Source organism: Equus caballus, chromosome 4 (genome assembly GCF_041296265.1).
Source record: "Equus caballus isolate H_3958 breed thoroughbred chromosome 4, TB-T2T, whole genome shotgun sequence".
NCBI lineage: Eukaryota > Metazoa > Chordata > Mammalia > Perissodactyla > Equidae > Equus > Equus caballus.
In genome coordinates, this window is record NC_091687.1 from 10,413,312 (window position 1) to 10,433,900 (window position 20,589).

The 20,589-nt window shown below is 40.5% G+C and overlaps 1 protein-coding gene across 9 annotated transcripts in view; it reads left to right on the forward strand.

Annotated features, from left to right (window-relative positions):
• The window catches only part of POU6F2 (POU class 6 homeobox 2), a 459,268-nt gene that overhangs the window by 75,068 nt on the left and 363,611 nt on the right, over positions 1 to 20,589 (forward strand). For 5 of the 9 annotated variants that reach the window (XM_070264192.1, XM_070264189.1, XM_070264187.1 and 2 more), the window contains exon 2: positions 20,412 to 20,583. In XM_070264192.1, the coding sequence (XP_070120293.1) occupies positions 20,418 to 20,583 (166 nt within the window). In that variant the 5' untranslated portion in view covers positions 20,412 to 20,417. Of the gene's footprint in view, positions 1 to 19,362; positions 19,671 to 20,112; positions 20,584 to 20,589 lie in introns of those variants that run through there. The other 4 variants (XM_070264191.1, XM_070264194.1, XM_070264188.1 and 1 more) reach the window with 3 other exon arrangements.

A 20,589-nucleotide genomic window follows, 5' to 3' on the forward strand; every position in this document is an offset into this window, starting at 1 on the left:
AAACGGGGCCCAAGTCACCCTTTAGCTTAGTAAGGAACAGTCTGGATAGCTTTCTTTTGATGCATAGATAAATAGAAAAAGAATAATGTTGGATCTATATAAAGATGCTACAGAACAAGGAAGAAGAAACATTATAATGAACGTCCTATAGCAGCAAGCTTCTAAATGTGATTTAGGGTAGGAACCAGAAGAAAGTTTTAGAAAATTCATTAGTGCTCTTAAAAGTGTATAAAAGCCCATAGCCTTTCTGTCCCAGGATCAGAAAATCGTAATAGGAAGAGGAACGAAGAGAAAGACTGCAGTGTAAGGTAAGACAGCATTTGAATGACAAAATCAAAATTAACGTTAGAGGATCAAAATGGAGGCTTTCCGTTGGCAAATTAAATCAGTGTGTAGAGGAGAAACTCACAAAACGCTTGCAAAACAGAGAGACAGCCTAAAATGATGAGAAAGACAATGGAGATGAAGAACAGAGAATGGAGCAGCTAAGACCCCTGAGGACCAGATGAGGAGAATTTAAAGCCATGATTAAGGCCGTAATTAAGGGAAACTTAGCCAGAACTGAGTGGGGAAAAAAACATCCCTGAGAAATTAGAATGAGAGGATTCTCTCAGTTGTGGGAAAATCAATGAAAGAGACCCACCCTAGAGATATCTTGGACATGTTTTTAATAACAAAGAGAAACAGAATAATGTTATCAGCATGCAGCAGGAAACAAAAAAATGTTATTTACAAAGGAACAAAAATCAGGTTAGTTTCAAAACACTCCCGTTTAGAAACAAATTTCAGTAGACACTTGATCAAACCTCTATCCAGCGTTTTGAGCCCAAAGTAGCAATATAAGAAATTTGCTCAGTCAAATATCTTTAAGACCTGAAGGCAATAGAAAGACGTTAACAGATAAGCGAGAACTTGGACAATATGCCACCCACATAATCTTCTTTTAAAAATTACTAAAAGGCAACTGAGGGATGAATCAAAAGGAGGAACTAAGGAAAGGGGGCCTCACAAAGTGAATGGCTGCTGTGGCACTTGGAAGCCAGTTCAGTACAAAGTGGACTAAACAATTATCATAAATTTAGCTGGGAAATTGAAGACAAATACAAAATAATATCGCAAGAAAATATTTCAGAATATAAAATATTTTTATAATAAAAATAACATTTTTATATTTTTATAAATAATTGTAAATTTGGTGTGAAATTCCAAGTTAAAGACTAGGAATGAGATGTGTGTTGGTCGTTGTGTAAAGCTTTATAGGACCATTCCTTTTTTTTTTTATTGTTTTAATTTTATACAGAGAGGGTGCTTAAGTGATATCATTATTCTCAACTATGATAGTTAAAAATTAAAACCTAACGTATACCCTGATATATATATTTTAAATAGTAGTACCATTTGAAGAACTAAAAGCAGGATATAAAACTTCCAAATTTCTGGCGGAGATCAAAACAGATGCAAACGAAACAAAAAACAGATAAATGAAAAACTCCAAAAAACAAAGGAGGCATAATAACTGAAAATAAAAATTAAAATAAAACAAATAATAATAAAACTGCAAATATCTGAAAACAAAATCTGAGGTAACCAAAATAAGATCAAATATATTGATTATGACCATAAAGATAAATGTTTTGAATTTCTCTGTAAGAGACTAACTGTAAGTTTGCATTAAAAAAGTCCAGACATCTTAATAACAAGATACGCCTAATATAAAATATTAGAAAAATGGTAAAATCAAAGAAGCAGCAAATGTTTATCAGTAAAATTCAAACAAACAAAAACCCAAAGCAGAATTCAAGACAAGAAGTACTACCTTGTAAAGAGTTCATTTATACTGATGAAAAATACAAGTGATGACTAATTGAAACATTACACATCAAATAAGAAAATTAAAAAATACAGACATTTTTGCAATGAAGACATACAGATGGCCAACTTTAGAATTTGAGAAAATGACTCTAAAGTTCATCTGGAAAATAAATAGCTGAGAATATGTAAGAAATTTTTGAAAATGAGGAATTGAATTTAGAGAGGATTTTTGCTCTATTATACTTATTACATAGTACATAATACATATATAATTACATATAAATATACTAATATAATTTATATTTATAAATTATATTTAGAAATATAATATCTAAAATTTATATATTATATATATAGCATATAGTTACATACTTAACACGTCTATATGGCATTATGTATGGTCACACATATATATGGTCCAAAAACAGACCCAAGATTCCATTAGAACTTAGTTTTTGATGAAAAAAAAAAGAAAGCATTGGGCTAGCCTGGTGGTGTGGCAGTCGAGTTCATATGCTCTGCTTCGGCAGCCTGGGGTTCACAGGTTTAGGTCCTGGGTGGGGACCTACACACTGCTCATCAAGCTATGCTGTGGTGGTGTCCTACATACAAAATAGAGGAAGATTAGCATGGATGTTAGCTCAGAGACAATCTTCCTGAAGCAAAAAGAGGAAGATTAAAAACAGATGTTAGCTCAGGGCCAATCTTCCTCAGCAAAAAAATAAATAAATAAATAAAATTTGGAATTCTTACAGTTTGGAATCAGAAAGACTCTACCAAATTACATGTTATTTAACTTCATTCAAATAGGGATAATAACACTCTTGGTTCTTTAGAGGGCTAGAAATAAAGTATGCATTTATAGCACAGCCCAGTGCTCAACACAATAAGTGTCAGCCACTATTTTTTATAGTTATTACTACTTTTATATATATATACAAAGTTCAATGAGAAAAATACTTAGACCCCAATAAAAAGACAGACAAAGGATGTGAGTAATTTATGAAAGAGGAAACTTAGCTAATAAACTTGGAAAATTTAGCCTTGCTAATGAGATGCAAATTAAAACATTAATAAAATGCCAGTTTCCATCTAATGATTTAGAAAAAAAATTTTTAAAGATAATATGAAAGAGAAGCCTTGTCATACACTGAGAGCATAAATTTTCCACCAACTGACCTTAAAAGCAATTTGGCAAGGATCCATACTCTTTTACCTGTAATTTCCCTCCTGAGAATATATTTAAAACTGTCAAAATTTTATTTTTGTGTGAATAATTGGACAAATCTTAAATCAAGGGACTCCAAAGTTTTGTGATAACCCAACTTTCTCAATGAAAAGCATTTTTACCATGTGTTCCTAATGTACATGAATTTATTTATTTACCTTTTTTTGTACCATACATTTTTACCGCTAAAAAATGTACACAAAATAGAATTGAAAAAGTTGAAATAAAAATAGAAATTTGGACGCTTTCTTCCCACACCTCTATGTACTGTCTTGTACATCTCCTAGAATGTTTGGTGATTAGAAAAGAGTTGAATAAATCATGGCACATCAATCATAGTAAATATTATTTAGCTATTTGAAATCACAATTTTGGATAATATTTAATTTTGAGAACAGGTTACAATATAATATACTAAAGTCTGTGAGGATAAATATAGCGTCCACCTGGCTCACCATGTAGCCCCAGGACCTGGCTGGTAGCACACGTTAGGTCTTTAACAAATATTTATTGAATGAAATATTTATTGAATTATAAAATTAGGATGCTAACTCTTATATGCAATGTGGATCTAAAAACATAAAGATAACAAAGATTATAACATATATGTATACCCAGATATATACACACATATGTATTTTTTTAATATATTTACATATATAATTTTCAAAGAATTCTATGAGTTCCATAATTTTAAAATAAAATTCAAGGTAGATATGGATGAAAAAATAGAATTTAAAATAACACGACTGTCAAAATGAATGGCAACTTTGAAAGGATAAAAAGATAAAGTCTGAAATACAGGGAATATGGAATAAAGAGTTCAAGACCCCCAATTTTATGACTCAGAGGACAAAATAAGAGAAGTTGTAAAACATTTTCTCTTATTTAAGTAATTATGAATCTGTGTACTGTTATGGCGTGCTTCCTTCTGAAATGTTGGGTGATGAGGATTTTTAGCCTGGTTACTTTTAAAACTGCAGGTGAGAAGCAGGCTCCGAGGAGCAGAGTTTGCTTGCCCTTTGTTGGGAGAGATTTGCATTTGTGAAGGAAGGGGAGATGGCCTTATCTCTGGAAACTCTTAACGGGAAGGCAAGAACTTAAGTTGGTTACTGTCTGGCAACCTCATGTAACTGATTTAGGATGGTGGCTTCTGGCCTTTACTTAATCCGATTTGATTCTTATCTAAAAGTTGTGGGACCACCCAATGGCCAGACCCCACCTGCACTGATACCATTTTAACTTTTTTACATGTTCTTTCCTTTGTCTTATAAGGAGATGGCTCACATACCTATGCCTTAAATTTAGCCTTACTCTCCACCCATGTTGGCAGCAGTAGCGGGGGGCAGCAGCAGCACCTCCTCCTGCCCATGGGCCCTGTCCCCATGCAGCAGCTCTGCCTGCCCATGGGTCCTGTCCCCATGCTGGCAGCAGCAGAAGCTCTGACTGCCCATGGGTCCTGTCCCCATGCTACTCTATACTATTCTCTAAATAAAAGAGCACTACTGCCAGATCTTGAGAGTCCAAGAAATCTTTCTTTCGACTCCTTGGCTCACTGACCCAACATCATTGGGAAAACTCTGTAACCCATCACTTCTTATTCCTAGAAGATACCTTTAAGGTAGCAGTTCTCACACTTCAGTGTTCATAAGAATTTTGTGAGAAATTTGTTGAAAGTGTAGAGTCCTGAGCCCCGCCCTGATTCTGATTTAGCAGGTTTGGAAAGGATCCAGGAATCTCCATTTACGTATGTGCGTGCCCACTCCCCGCCCCTCCCCAGGTGGTTCTGATCCGCAGGACTTGAGAGTCAGAGGTTGTGGAGAATGGGACCAAGCGCTTGCCCTGAGTCCCAGAGATCTTCATGACAATAGCCCACTGCGGGTCTGAGTGACTCAGAATGGATGACAATAGAGAGATGGGGTAGGATTGAAGTGGAGGCTTCAAAAGCACACGCTTCTTGCCAGTGCCACCGCGGAACCAAAAGCTGCAGTAAGAAAAGGAAGCAGAAGTCCCTAAACTGAGGTCTGTACAAACCATTAACAGTTGGAAAAGCGGCTTTTGATTGTGTGGGACGAGAGCAGAAAGCCCAGAAGGCAAGTGACCAAGTGTGTTAGAAGAGACTTTGGAGATGTGGAGCAGAGGCCACTTCAGAAGGATGGCCAGGCTGTGGGAAGGGCATTCATGCCTGCAGGGTCCGGTAGGTGACGTTCTTTTCCGATAAGCTCAAGATTGTGGGTAGTCCTTAAACCCCACTAGAAGGTGAGAGAGATTATTTTAGTTGAAGGAAATAGAGAAGTTGAAGTGACTTTTCTAAGACTGCATTGGGAGCTATTCAAGCGTCAGCAAGAATGGACTTCAGTGACGTTAGGAACCCCTCCCTTCCTCACCTGGCCCCACACGTGCGCGTAGGGTGACTTTGGTAATAATCCAATTAAGCCTGAAGGAAGAAGGAAGCAGCCCGTGTAGGTTCTGCAAAGGCAGGTAAAGCTGAGAGATGACTCATTTGATTGATTTCTCACAAGAAGTTCAGTTAATATAAAGGCTGTTGGGGTATGATAGAACAAAATGTGGCTTAAATTTGGGTTTTCTTAAGATTTGAGTTAATGAAACTTTTTCTGGGTCCGTAGAAATAGCACCTTTTATATGCTACCATAGACCTTTGGCAGTCTTTCATTTTTAATTAAAAATTTATTTAAAAAATGGGACATGAGGAAACTTTTGGAGGTGATGGATATGTTTATTACCTACACCGTGGTGATGGTTTCACGGGTGTGTGCATATGTCCAAACTCACCGAATTGTATCCATTAAATATGTGCAATTTTTTATATCAATTATATTTCAATCAAGCTGTTAAAATTTTTTTTTTAAAACTAGTGCTCAAACCACAAGGCTTCCACTCTGGCCTCCCCACAAAGCAGCCTTTTGAAAGGCAAGTCAGATCCTGTTTCTTCTTGCTCAAAACCTTCAAGTGGTTTCTTCTCACACTTGGAATTAAATCCTCACAAGGGCCTGGAAGACCCCTGTGATCTTGCCCTTGCCACTCCCCCGGCCTCACCTCCAGGCACGCCCACTCACTCCCCCTCAGCCTCCTGGGCCTCCTGGTCCCCGGAGGGCACCAAACAGGCCCCCAGGCCAGGGCCTTCTGCTCACGCTTCCCTTATGAAGCTTGCAGGCCCTTCCCCTCGCTCCCGATGGCCGCTGACTGATGGTCCCTATCTGCGCGACCCTTCCGATCACCTTATGTAAGTTACACACCTACACTCCTCTGCGCGCTTCGCCCTGCTTTATTCTGTTCAGAGCACCCATCGCTACACAATGTCATGCTGTTTCCTTGTTTATGTGGCCCTTGTCAGTCTCCCAACTCTTGTTTCAGCTGCACTTAATCTGTCTTTTCAGTGATGTGTTTCCATCACCTTGAAGGGTGGGTAGCATGGCATACAGTGCTCATTCTATACATATTTGTTGAATAAATAGCATTAAAAACACTACCAATATCAACGTTAAATGAGGAGAAAAAAATCTCCAATAATCCTTGTGCAACAACAAATCAAACTGTTTTCCACTGGATTTAAAAAACTCATTCAATTTTTAAAAATCTATTGTAATTGACTATATCTATTTTTATATCGAAAGCTTGGAGATTCATTTCCTAGTTGATCTCAATGCTAATTTGAATGTACTTTTCTGCTTGTTTTTAATCAAAAAGGTGATTTCTGGCTGATTTCTTTTAGACTAAGTACTCTGCAGGTTTGATTAGAGTTTTTCTTGACATACTAATGAAACGAGTGCCCACAGGTGGCCCCCTCGGGGTCCGAAAGCCAGGGGCAAGCCTTGCAGGCAGAGTGCACATCCCGCAGGGTTTCCCAGCAGGACCCATCTGTTAGCGGATGCGGAGGAAAGTGGAGATTTGGGCCCTTGTAGCCAGAGTTGAGAGAAAGTAGGAGAACCCACGATAGACCATTTCTCGTTAGTTTTGTGTGGAAAACAGAAAACTTTTCAGGCAAAATGCATGTGCATGTGGAGAAATAGTGCAGAACCTCAGTGAAGTAGAATGCAAGAGGACTGTGTAATGAGGCTAGGTTCCAACCACGGGCGAGCCTCCTTGGGGCACTGGCACATTAGTGTCATTGGCACGGACCCCACTTACATAGTCAGATTTGGGAGAATTCATCAGGCATCGAGTTGAAATTGTCTATTTTCGATCTATGAAGGATTCGTCTAAGCATTTTAATGGTAGAGGAGCGGGAATGGGGGTAGATGGAGCTTTCTAAACCCAGTGAAAAGAGCCAATTGCTTATAAAGACTTCAGCGCATCTGTTTTTGTATGCCTTTATGAGTGTGCCTTACTGATTTGTTAACACAGGTCTGCCTTCCTCTTGACAACACATAGCCGTTCTCTTTCCTGCAGGTGCTTGAAGATATTAGAGAAGCAATTCTTTAACGATACTCAGTGATAAACAGCAGTGACTGGGAGGCTGCAACCGCTCCGTTGGGGTAGCACCGCCCTTGATTGCCATTGGGATGGCTGGCGTGATACCTTGTTTCAGCGTGTGACTCAAAAGATAATGGGTCACCCGTTGCAGATTCCCTCCCTAAAGTCAGGAATTTAATCTAGAAAAGCCCAGTTAAAACTCTGTGGGTGAAGCAACATGTTTATTCATTAGGATCTGTAACGATGTTAAAACAGGGCTTCCAGGAAAGGGTATTCTGTTTGTGGCTGTGTGTGCGTGGTCCAAATGCCTAGTGTACGTGGACATTTAGAGAAAAGGAAGATAATGGGGCCCAAGAAAAGGTTGTGTCTGTGAAAGAAAGTACTCTTGGCTCATGGAAGTTGCTGAATACCGTTACTCTCTTTCCTTTACTGATGTCTACTTGAGGTGAAATTTCTGATGGTAGTGTGGGGACCTGGAAATGGCCACCCCAAGATATGTCTCTTTGGCATGAGGATTATTTGAGGCTGGTTCCTTTGCAGACAGGAAAGCAACAGAAAAGTAGAATTTACTTACCCTTTTGTTAAGAGACATTTACATTGTGAAGGAACTCTCCATCTATAAAGATATCCCCCTCTCTGTACCAGGAAGAAGAAAGGAGATGACCTTGTCTCTAGAAACTCTTAATCAATGGGAAGGCAAGGACTTAAATCTGCATTTGTTTATTGTGCTTGTCTGGTAACCTCCTGTAACTGACTTCCCTCCCCCTCCCAACGTTGGCATTTCTTTAAGGATTAAGCATCTTTCCTTAGGCTAGGAACTGATTGCTGTGCTCACCTGTGACCGCCCAGCTCCAGACAATAGACTTGCCTCCTGCTACACCCACCAAGATAGCAGACCCACTACCTGCTGTGTCCATCAAGCGCTGTGCCGACAGGGCAATCTTGTGACTATTGTGGGAGGGACATTTCAATCACATGTGAAACACCCTGTTTGGGGGTATATGACCACTCTGTGCACCCCACTTCTTCGGTGCCCTTTCTTCCTTCGGGAAGAAAGGCCCTGGGCCATGGTCCTCATAAAGCTCTGTTTAATTTTCTCTTGCTATTCTGTCTCACGTGAATTTAATTCGTTCTCTGGCCAGACGAACCCACATTAGGTACAGGAAAAGTCTTCCTCCCCTTCAGTAACATATGTTTTTTGATCCTTACATCCCCCACAGTCCGGAGCACAACATCTCACGTGATGAATGATCAATAAATATTTGTTGAATTGTATCACTTTTGTCTTAAGTAGACCGTGATTCAGAGCCATCCCCACTCATGCAAACAAAAGAGGACATAGACAAATGTTAATAGAAGCTGGCCTTGTTTCAAAATTGCCCTTGGTTTCAAAGGCTAGAGATTTAAAGAAATATTTTGGTGAGTCTCTTTTTATAGTTTGGGTTGGAAACAAAGTATTTTTAATAGGGGTTAATAAGATAGCTGATGGGGTGGGGAGAAGCCGTAAAAAACAAACCTGCCAGTTCCTGTATTTGTGAGAGGCCAATCCCCAGGAATGAGAAGATTTAGCTAATCTTCCCAATCACGTTCTCCCTCCCTCCCCACCCCCAGCGCCTTGGAATTGTGTTATCTCTGCTCCTCTTAAAAGCTCAGAAGCCTTTTGAATTGGAGCGGCATTCAAAGGACAGTCAAGGGTCACCCTTGGAATATTACAGGAAAGTGGATTACAGGAGAGGGAGGGAATGGGGGCTGCTGGGGCTAGGCGCACCACGTACAGACCCAAGGCAGAAAGGAGAGTAAAACTCCACCGGAGCTGTGTGCAGAGAGAACGCTGCCTGGATTGCTACAAACGACAGGAAGTAGCAACGTAGCAACCTACATCATTAGTGTCCAGTGCGTGCTTCTTGCAATTAAGAGGAGAGGAAAGGAAAACACAGATTAGTGAAATCAATTAGGCAATGGCCTTTTGAGCAGAAACGGACTGGTTCCTTTAGAGAATGTGGATGTGCGAAGCTTGGAAAATTAAAAGCCAGAGACTGTTTCGATTCAGGGATACAATTCTACAGAATTTACGGCCCTCTGATCGGTACTTACTTTTTAAAATAATAAAGCCTTAGAATTTATAAAGCCAATTCCTTCTAAAAGATGTCAAAGTCATTTAGTTTCCCAAAATCTATATTTTGACCTTTCTTCTATCATTTATAGCTATCGATTCTTGTTTTGGTTTATTATATAAAATCATGGGCTATTTAGTGAGGACTTACTACGTGCCACACTCTATTCTAACATATATTTGGAGTCAGAGGACTGGGCAACGGGCCCCTACTCCTCAGAAGTGGTTACTTACTGATTTCTGGAGGGAAGATGGAGAGATGGATCGTGAATCCCTTTGAAAATCTGATGAGAGCTGAGGAACTTCTCCACAATGAAATGCACACACGTTCACACGTTGTCAGAAGAATCGCAGACCTAGAGCAGTGAACAGATGCCTCTCTTGTTATTACGACCTATTCTAAGCACTATTTGTGAATTATTGAGTTAATCTGCAAGGCTATCCCATGAGGCATATACTGTTATTACTCCTATTTTCCGCTCAGGGAAATTGAGGCTCAGAGAGATGTGGTATGTCCCTTGCCCCAGGCCCAAGCGCGGGCTCTTGGCTCCAGCACCCAAGTTCTCCCCCAGGCACTGTGGGCCTGGGGACATTCAAGGTCCTGGTGAGGCTGGCCAGCGTCAGCCCTCTGTGGGCCAGAGGGAGGGCGTGACAGGCTGTCCAGGCAGCCCCATGACACTTTATTGCCACTTGCCAGAAAATCACCTTGATATGTTTACAATCATTATAAAACTGTGAAGCCACATTCTATGACTGTGCATTGCCTATCCATACTCCACAGTGTGAGGAAAGCCAGACCTGGCCAAACATGGAGGGTCTGGTGTGTTAGGAGTTTGGACCCAACTCAGAAGGTCTTGTGGAAACGGTCGGTTTCAAGCTGGATTTTTAGGGATATTAGTCTGTCAGCAGGGGGCAGAATGGATTTTTCTATTTATTTATGGAAATTTGAAACTATTGGGAACTGGATCTTTTTGGAATAAAGAGTTTTTCTTCTCAACCGTATGTCCTTTGCCATTCAGAAAGGAGAATAGAATTAGATGTATCCACATATTTAATGTATTATTCATTTAAATGAATATTTTCCTCTGAGAGAAGTGATAGAATTAGAACATTTGTAATATAATCGTATTTCTTATGTGCTGGGCCTTTGATGGTTCCGCTCCTGAGTGACCAGAAGGTACTGGGAGGAGGGTTACTTTGTAGCAGTGGGGCCCGGCTCCCCTTAGGGAGATGGAGATTCTTCCAGGCTGGACAAGGAGCGTGGACAGAGCGGTGAGGCTGAGGCCCACGGAGGGTGAGCTCTGTGCTCATCTGGGGCCACCCGGAGCTCTAGTGCCGATGCCTTTGCTTGGGGGAACTTCTCCCCCGAACCAGTGATAGCTTTTGTCTGATTCAGCCTTAGTCCCACGGAGAAAATTATTTTCCTTTCCTCTTCAGTGTTGTAGTTAAATTCTTCCATTTTCTCCCATGGTAAAACGAGGGAACACACTCACACAAAACCAAACTCACTATCAACCAAGGACAATCCTTGCCCTTAACTTTCTCCCCATCCTCCCTTCTATCTCACAAATCAATCAATCAATCAATCGATCAATCAAAACATTTATTGACAGCCTATTTTGTATCAGACGCAATGCCCAGTATTGGAATTCTGAGATGTGTCTGAGTCTAATGCTTAACTATTTTGGAAAACTAAATGATTAACCCGTAGGAAAACTGTCATGATTTTGTTGCATCTGCATTGCGCTGCAAATATGTAATACGGGCAGACCTGTGAAACCCTTTCTTCAAGTATCTTGGAGACTCCATGGAAAGTAGAGGAGAGGAGCCAACATGGTGTTAGAAACTGGGAGTGAGTGCCTTGGTCCTCTCCTGCCCCCCTTTGAGGTCCTGGAGGGCCCTCCCTAAAAACCTTAGGGCTTCTCAGTTCAGTTTGCAAAATCTGAGACTAGACACCAGATCTTTTCGTTCTGTGAACCAACTATGTCATCCACTTTTGTAAAAGATTGCAAATGTTGATATACATATACAATTAATATAAAAATATATACTTTAAGTACCTCTTAGAATTTTTAAGATGCCAGAAAGTGAGCTTTTTTAGAACAGAGATTGAATATCTCCCTCTTTGTACATTCAGATCACTAAATGCAAATTCACTGTAATCTGAGTTGTATTCTGATGAAATCCTGATGCTGATTTGAAGCCCTCCGATCCTGAAGAATGCATGAATATAGGGTATGTGTATGTGATGTCAATGCTGCTGTATAACCCCATTACCAAAAGACCAGCTCTAGATGAGCCTGGATTGAACTCTTATTGATGCTTTTCACAAAGGCAGCAGAAATTGAATTGATGGTGCTATTAGGTTGTCAATACCACTGTCTCCCTTTCTTCCCAGATAAGTATACATGAACCATCACCCGTACAGTCATTTTAACCTCTTGGGGGCAAAGGCGCTGTGGAGGTTCAAGGTGATGCTGTAGATGAGGGTGTCTAACTGCATCCTCGATGCTTTGTACAAAGTCCAAAACTGGCAGACTCCTGTTTGATTGATTGTTGTGTTGTTATTTCCACCTACAAGCTTGCATTGATGAGATGTTTTCCTTGTTTGTTTGCTTGTTTGTGTTTAAACACAGCTGCCTCTGATGCTTTAGTCTTTAACTGGAGTCATCTCTGGAGTATAAGCTTGGTTAAGAGGATGTGGCGCTCGGGAGTTGGAGAGACACAGAGACCGTAGGTGACATCTGACAGTGGGGAAAGAGGTTGCACATGTATCTGAGGTTCAACAAAAAGACAAGAGACTCTTAAACTGTGCTAATATGTACACATTTTAATGAAATACCATCCTCTGAGTCCAATGTACTTCAGATATTTTGCCATCTTATCATCTTTCAAGATGATTCTGGACATTCGTGTTAACTAAATATCCCCTAGATAAAGTGTTGGGGATGGATGGGGGCAGCAAATAGTGTAATTCTCCTGGGGCATCTCCTGAAAAAGGGCTCTGCACCGTATTTCACTGTGTAATGACCTTGCCTGCCTCTAAGAGAGTCTCCTTCTAGCTGTGGGTCATCACCCAGTATAGTGGGTTGTGTTGCAAATGGCCTAAACAAAATCTTATGCACAACTATAGGGTTCTTTTTGGTAGATGACCAGTAATGGTTAGAGATGGGTGAGAGTTTGCTTTATCCCCAAAGCCTTGCTACCTGATTATAATGGAAACAAGCTCTCAGACTAAAAGCTGTGATACGTACAGGTATTTATTAAACACTCTTTTGTTAGCAAACAATCCTCAAATAATTTGTTCACCCTCTCTGTAAGCGTGATGAAGTCATAGTTCCCTATCTTTTTGGGTGAAACTAGCACACCTGGCATGGAAGGTTCATTAAGGCAGATGTGACAAGACTCTAGAAGCAAGATGTGTTTCTTTCACAGTCACCATCAAGCAGGTAGAACTCTCTGACCCAAAGACTGGACATGGGGCAGTTTGGGGACCAAGCCTTAGGCCCTCAGTCCCTAAGGGCATATGGACAGGACTTGCTGGATTCTTAATATTCTCTGGTTCTGTGCAAGGCTGGGGCATGTCTCCGAAATATTTTAGCCAATACATACATCGTGAATATGACTAATTTAACCAGATGAGAACCCATTTCTAACCTCTGTTAATGCTGATCAACAAGTAATTAATTTCATTCAAATTAATATAAATTATACTAATTAGCAAAATGCAGGGGGAAGGAGTGGTGGACAGTGAGCAGAGGCTGCTGAAGAGCTTGTGGTGGCCAAGCCTGGAGTTTGGCCTTTCTGCTGAAATGCTAACCCTGCAGTGTGAATGTTGGTTAAAGCAACTGCCTCAACCTAGAGTGGAGGTCAGGGCTGGGAACACCTTTTCTGTAAAGAGGCAGAGAGGAAATATTTTAGGCTTTGCAGACCATGAGGCAAATTCTTGGCTGCCCCTTAAGGAAGGGATGTGACCTGGAAGAAGCAGCTTCTTTCAGAAAAAGGCAGTTCCTGGGGAGGAACTCAGCTGGGAGTCATCCTCAGCCAGCATTCCTGGCAGAGGGGAAATGGGTGCCTTGGTCCTAAATGGGGGGAATCTGGGCAGCACACCACAGCGTCTGATACAACACATACACTCCTGTTCCAAACTGAAGGCACAGAGAGAAAAGAAACCCACAGTCAATTGGATGCCTTTTTGTGGAAAGCAGTATGGTGGAAAGCGGTCTGTGTCAGGTTTCCATCTTTCAAAACATATTTACATACATCATCTGTACATTACCTCACTCAGGTCTCACAACATCCTGCTTGAGATGTATAGAGCCGTGTTGGTATGGAAACCAAGATGGGAGAGATGGTGAGTCCCTCATGGCCATACAGTTGCTTAGGGCTTAATCAGGGAACATCCATGAGGTTTCCTGAAGCTTCTTCAGTAGTCACTCTCTACACCCAGCATTTGTTTTCACTTTTGAATGTTCTGCTTGATTTTCACAGAATACTCATCTTATCTATTTTGGGATAGGATTAAATAAAATTCTAGCCACACTAACTGTAAGGTTAGTGGTGAGACGAGAGACATAGAAAACAGTTGAGAATATTGGGTTGAGGAAGGAAGACATGTTGGGATCAACATTTTGCTGTGAAAACCTGTTGTGGGATAATCAAAGGTAACTATGTTTAAGCTGTGTAATTAAGTTCATTATAATACAAATTTCTGTCTGTTGAGTATTTGCTAAAAATACTCAAAATGGGATTTTCTGCTTTTCTCAAAACAGCTTCTGCTTGGTGGTCTAGGAAATGACATTTAGAATAAAATGATCAGTGGTGGGTGAATTTATGGTGTTTCTAGTGTCTTTGATCTGTACGAATTTTCAACAATGAATATATATTCTTACATCAATAGAAAAAACCTATGAAAATAAACTGTGGGCTTGTTTCCAAAAGTCAAAGAGAATGTCTTTTTAAAAATGATTGATTTTTGACATTCTTAATCATGAGACCTGGTGGCCTAGTGATTAAGCTTGGTACCTCCACTTTGGTGGCCCCGGTTCGGTTCCTGGGCATGGACCTACCCCACTCTTCTGTCAGTGGCCATGCTGGGCGGCATCTCACATACCAAAAAAAAAGAAGATTGGCAGTGGATGTTAGCTCAGGGTGAATAAAAATTATTGATAGAAGGAGGAAATATTGAATGATAAAAATTTAGAAGTTCTTTGTAACTTTTGAGGGAAAATATTCTTCGGTACATGAAATATATTAAGAACTAACCTACATAATAATATTTGGTAATCGGTAAAAGAAAGAGAAAAATTGTTTTTCTTCATGACTAAGGGAACAAAATTCACACTTGAAGTTTCCTTTTCCCCACACCCATCGAGAGCTAGGTTTTTCCTCTTAATTATTTGTGATTTTGATTTTTACCTCTTCTCAGTGGGAGAAATTAAAGACAAAATATGATTCTGTCTTTGCATCTTAAATTGGCTGTAGCTAATTTTGTTTCTACCTTTTTCCTAAATTGAAATGTAGCATTTTAGGAGGAGGGGGAATCCGGTACGTTTTTTTCCTTTATAAGGAATATAATTTTTTGATTGAATTCTAGAAATAGATCTGTTGAGTATAACTTTGTAATATTCTGGCACTTTGCAACCAAATGAATTATTTCCTTGGATTTTTGAAGCCTGCCTATCTTATTTATTTTCCCTAAAGCTGTTCTGATTTTCTGTTTCCTAGTTGGTTTGTGTGCACATAAAAATATGCTGGACCTCGTTCGAGCTCAGTTTAGAGGGCTGTGGGTATCTCCACTGCGTGGCTGCCACTGGACACGGATGCTTCTTGGAGTTAATAATCTTGCTATCTTCAGTTTCTCTGACTATAAAATGAGAATGATTATGCTTACAAAAACTCTGTTAAATTACCGAAGGCCTTTAGCTGAATTATATCTTTGTTTATCTGGTATTCTTTTTAACAGCCTAGTAAAAGCCCAAGTTGAATTCTCTCCTCCATACCGTGCCCTATATCTGCTCTTCCAATAAAGGTTTTACAACAGAAATACACGAGGACATCTTTATTTTAAAATTATCTTAAGGGATATCAGGAATTAATATCCAAAGAGAGTATATACAGTTACCGTATGCTAAGCTATAGGTAACCGTATATGAATAAACTAAGGAATATTAATGAGGTAAAGGAATGTAAGAAGCATTGGTCAGATGTGGCCTTGGTGAAGCCTTCTAGCCTGTTATTACAGAATTGTTAAAAATTAGAGCTGTAATTTACATTAGCTCATTTACATTATCTGTAATCTAAGCAGGCACATTCTAAAATGAGTTTCCAGAAGCATTAGGTCCATTAGATAATATAATCAAGATTATAAGTAAACGGCCATCCATGGTCAGATAATTCAGGGCAATGCTGCGTTCCACAGAGTTGAATCTGTTGCTTTTCCGGTGGAGTTTTCTGCTGCATTTTCCTTGTGGGTTTGATTGCAAAACTCTGTTGTTGTAGAATATCTTTTGGGACAAGTGTTCTTCGGAAATACTGTTTTATTCCAACCATTTCTTGTTCCAGATGAGAAAACCGAGGCTGACCGTGGTTAGATGATTTCTAAGTTGATGTAGAGAGAACCTGAATGCAAGCCTGGGTATTTGACATTGTCTGATGTCACGTCTACTATACCGTATCACCCCGTAGATTTCACCCCAGAGGCATCCACAGAGAAGTGTTTTATTCCTAGAATTTGAAGGGAAGAAGATACTACACACAACATCCTCTGGGGATCAGTTATCTGGGGTTTAACACCCTTCATGCTCCATAGCTCAAGTTCTGGGAAACCCCCTGGGTTACTCAGTCTCTGAGCCTCGGTTTTTTCGCCCAGTGCACGCTGTGCAGTATAAAAAGATGCTGATCTTTGGAATGAATCTACCAGCATTCAAAATCCAGCTGCACCACTTATTAGCTGTGCGGCTTTGGGACAAGTCACTTAGCCTCTCTGAATCTCAGTTCTTTATCCCCAAAATGGGGCTAATAGTTTTCACAGTTTGGGTGACATTGAATACATCTGAAGTGCCTATCTGGTAAAGACATTCAATAAATGGGCCCTATTTTTAGTCTTTAACAATACCTAAAGGAGATTTAAATGGTTACAGTGTAGTTCCGATGTTGATTACAGTCTGTTCATCGTAGGACATGGTGAAATTTTTTGTTGAGATTTCGCTAATGGAAACTCCCTTTCTTGCTTCTTTTCTCACTGTCTGACTCTTGGGTCTCTGATGACCCTCTGAGCGTCCTTTATTGGCACATGCTTCAGCCTGTTCTTGCACATGTAGACACTGTTCCGTATTGGACCAGTCACTTTCTTCTATCAGGGCCGATAAATGAATTGCAGAGAAGTACCGATTGCTTCCACGGTAGTTTTGACAATTTCAGATTTTCCAGTAAGAGTCTTCACCCTCTCTAATTTTGGCCCTCACTAGCTATCTCTGTTCCTTTGTGCTACTGCAGCGATCCTTGTACATGTTGAAGTTGCAGCCCTCTTACATTCCTGCAAGCACCTATGTAAGTGCGTGTTGGAAAATCCTTTCATTCCTGCTGGTGGAAAGGATTTTACCGACTGCCATTGCTTTTGGCAGGGAGAGAGCGACTTCCGAGCCAAGTGCTCCTTGAAAGATGCACTCCCCCATCACTTATAAGACTGTACTCAGTGGTTACTGCTTGTGACACATTTTCAAATGGACCCCCCAGTGGCTGCAGCTGTGATTAAAAGCTGTCTACTCTCTGCCTCACTGGGGGTTTGCTGTTTAACCATGTCATGCACATATATATGTGGGCTACAGCTGCATCATGGAAAACCTAAAGGGTTTTGTAAGATAAAAAATCAAATGAGTGCTCGAATGACAAAGTCCTGAATTTTCTAAGCTCACGTCACTGAGAGGCACCAGTTGGGAACCTAGCCATGGGTGAGGTACATAAAAGTAATTTAAAGAAGAGCTAATGGTAGGTGAATACGTACCATCTGCCAGCAGACGCTTTGCACACCTCAGCCAGACGGAAAGTCTTAAAGATTTAAGCGCACTTGAACTTAGCAGCTGCATTTTAGCTCCTGTGTATGACTCGGGATTCTGTTTGTCCATTCACAAATAAAGCGAGAACAGAATATTCTCTTTTTAAGGCTACCCAGATATTCACTGATATGTTGATAACCATGTTTGGCTTATCACGAGGGTAGTGAGTGCCATTCTAAACATAAGTTTACCATTAACACTACCTAGATGAGCAATGCAGCCTCGGAGACTGGATGTCGCAAAGCCACACGTCACACCCCTTCCTTTAGATTGGAGAGAATGAGTATTCAACCTTTTATAAAGTGAAAGAAAGTGCTAGAATTTAAAGCTGGGCTCTTCACTCTGAGTATATTTATCAGAGCCGTGAGGTAAAGCAGGGCCCCCCCCCCCCCCCCACCTCACGCGCTCTGCTAACTGAAGCAGAATCCAACATGCATTCTCTCTTAGATACATGGGAAAGAAATTTAGGAACATTTAAGAATTTTGCGTCTTCTGTCCCTCCTGCCTGCCCCCCTCCACTTCCTTCCCCCGTTTTCAAGAGCTCCACGTCTCGGCGACCAAACACAGTCCAGGAACTGCTAATCTATCACCAGCAAATTTAGGCTGACGATACTGTGAATCGACCACATTGATTACATTGATTATATTTCAAATATTTACAATACGGTGAGACAAGCCTAATTTATTTCCTAAAGAGTTCAAGGTAGGTATCACCATTTCAGAAGGGGAAAACAATGGAGAAATGTTTGTGGTTGCTATCTGCAATAATCTGATGCTGACAGAGAGTAGTATTTTATTTAGTAATTAACAGTGTAAAGGGGAGAGGAGCTGTCATGTTGGTTCTTAAGCTGCGGAATGTGATGAAAGATGATATCTGCGATCTCATCCTTTCCACTTGTTTAGGATTGTCAGGATGAGAAATGTCAGCATTATGAAAGCTCGGCTCTGCTCTTGATATGATAAAACCCTTCAAAAGCCAGTCTTTCTCTCTCCCTTGTCCCCCTCCTTTCTCGCTCTCTCTCTGCACTTGCTTTTTTATTTATCCTGTTTTGTTAGATGGCAGAAATATAATTCTTTTCTTTCTTCCTATTATAAGCCACCATTTTTGTTTTATTATATGTTTCACAACCCCTAATGCCCCACTGAAAATTACCTTGTTAAATGACAGTGTTTCAAAGCCATGAATCCTTTCCACCATTCCCTCAGAGGTTTGAAACAGTCAACAGACTGTAAAGAATAAATAATAAAAAAGTATTGATTATTTTGATGACTGTGAGATTCAATTAAGTATTAATTTTGCCCTCCAGTGGACCTATCAAGGTATTCAAAAGGGAGGATTCGGCTCAGCTAAATGCGTGCTGAGTGCTTCAGCCTTAAAGAGGGAGAAAATGTGTTTACCTACAGTATTTGAAGAAGAAGTGCATCGATGCACAGAGTCCAATATTTAAGTGCTGTGCAAATTAAGCCCTGGTGACAGTGACATTGTTTTCAGTGGTATGAGTATTGACTAAAGAAGTGCATTTGATGACAGCTTAAACTATTTGTATTGATTAACATTTTCATAGATTATCATGTGTCATATCAAATTCACTTTTCAGGCATGAATACATTAAAAAAAAATCACCACAGGCACACCGCAGCCAATGTAACGACGGGACAAGAGAGAATGCCGCCCCACCTGCTCCCGAGCTGGTCACCTGTTTCCTGCTCGGGAACCATTTAGGCATGAACTTGGCAATAAATAGCTCCCAGATAACGCCAAGAGGGCACTTCTTGCTTTGCTTTTTCTTCTGTATCCGGTGTTTCTGCCAGTACCGTATTATGCATCTTAGTTTGCAAATGGAATAAAAGGCTACACTTGGAAAATATTTCTGATCCTAGAATGCCCTCCTAATGAGCTGAAGATAAAGCAGATTTTAATTATCGGGGGGCAAAGTTTGCCTTTCTGGAGGTGATTTTTGTTTTCTTTTTCTTTAATGCTCTGGGCGTATGATGCTCTAGGTATCCGAATTATTGAACCCAATTTGTAAGTATTTTTCCAATTCCTTTACAAATTTTTAAACCAATCTTCATATATTTTGTTGTGTATTGTTTGCTTTAAAATATTCATTTGATTCGAGGTCAGCTTCAGTCCCCGATCTGGGACCATGGAGTCAACTTCTAAGGGTGCTTATAGAATTTACATAAGAAATCTCTTTTATTCCATTGAAAGCCTTGCACGACTCTTTTCTCCCTATCTCTTTTCTCTGCTCTCAGGATAGGGTTTAATTGCTTCTCCCCCAGGGAGAGGGCTCCTTAAAATAGCCCATGTTTCCTCCATAGGGTGCTCCTTCCTTTTTAGTCTGTTGCCGAAGTACAAACCCAGCACTTTCTTTTTTCTTACTGCGTTAAAGACAGAACAAGGTGTAAAAACATTCGCACAAAAGCACATCCCACAATTAAAGCTGCGTTGGTTAGGTTGCTTTCAAAGAAGTTTTTTTTTGTTGTTCTTTTTTTCCCCCCCTCCGGAGCCTCCTGAATATCTCACATGCTAGTCGGGCTTTAATAGGGTGGGGAGTAATGGAGAACTCTTCGGATCTGTAATAGCTCTTCACTTGACTGCAGCCAGCAATAACAGCGGGAGCAGCCAGAGATAAGAGAGAGAGGAGAGAGGGAGAGTGTGTGTGTGGAAGAGAGAGAGAGAAGAGAAGGGAGAGGGAGAGAGAGGACACGCACACCAAAGCTGCCACTTTTTTTTCCTCCCTTTCACTCTTTTCCCCCATCCTAGGATCCAATGATAGCTGGACAAGTCAGTAAGCCCTTGCTGTCAGTGCGGAGTGAAATGAATGCGGAGTTGAGAGGTGAGGACCAGGCTGCTACTTCAGACAGCGAGCTGAATGAGCCCCTGCTTGCGCCTGTGGAATCAAATGACAGCGAGGACACTCCCAGCAAGCTCTTCGGTAAGT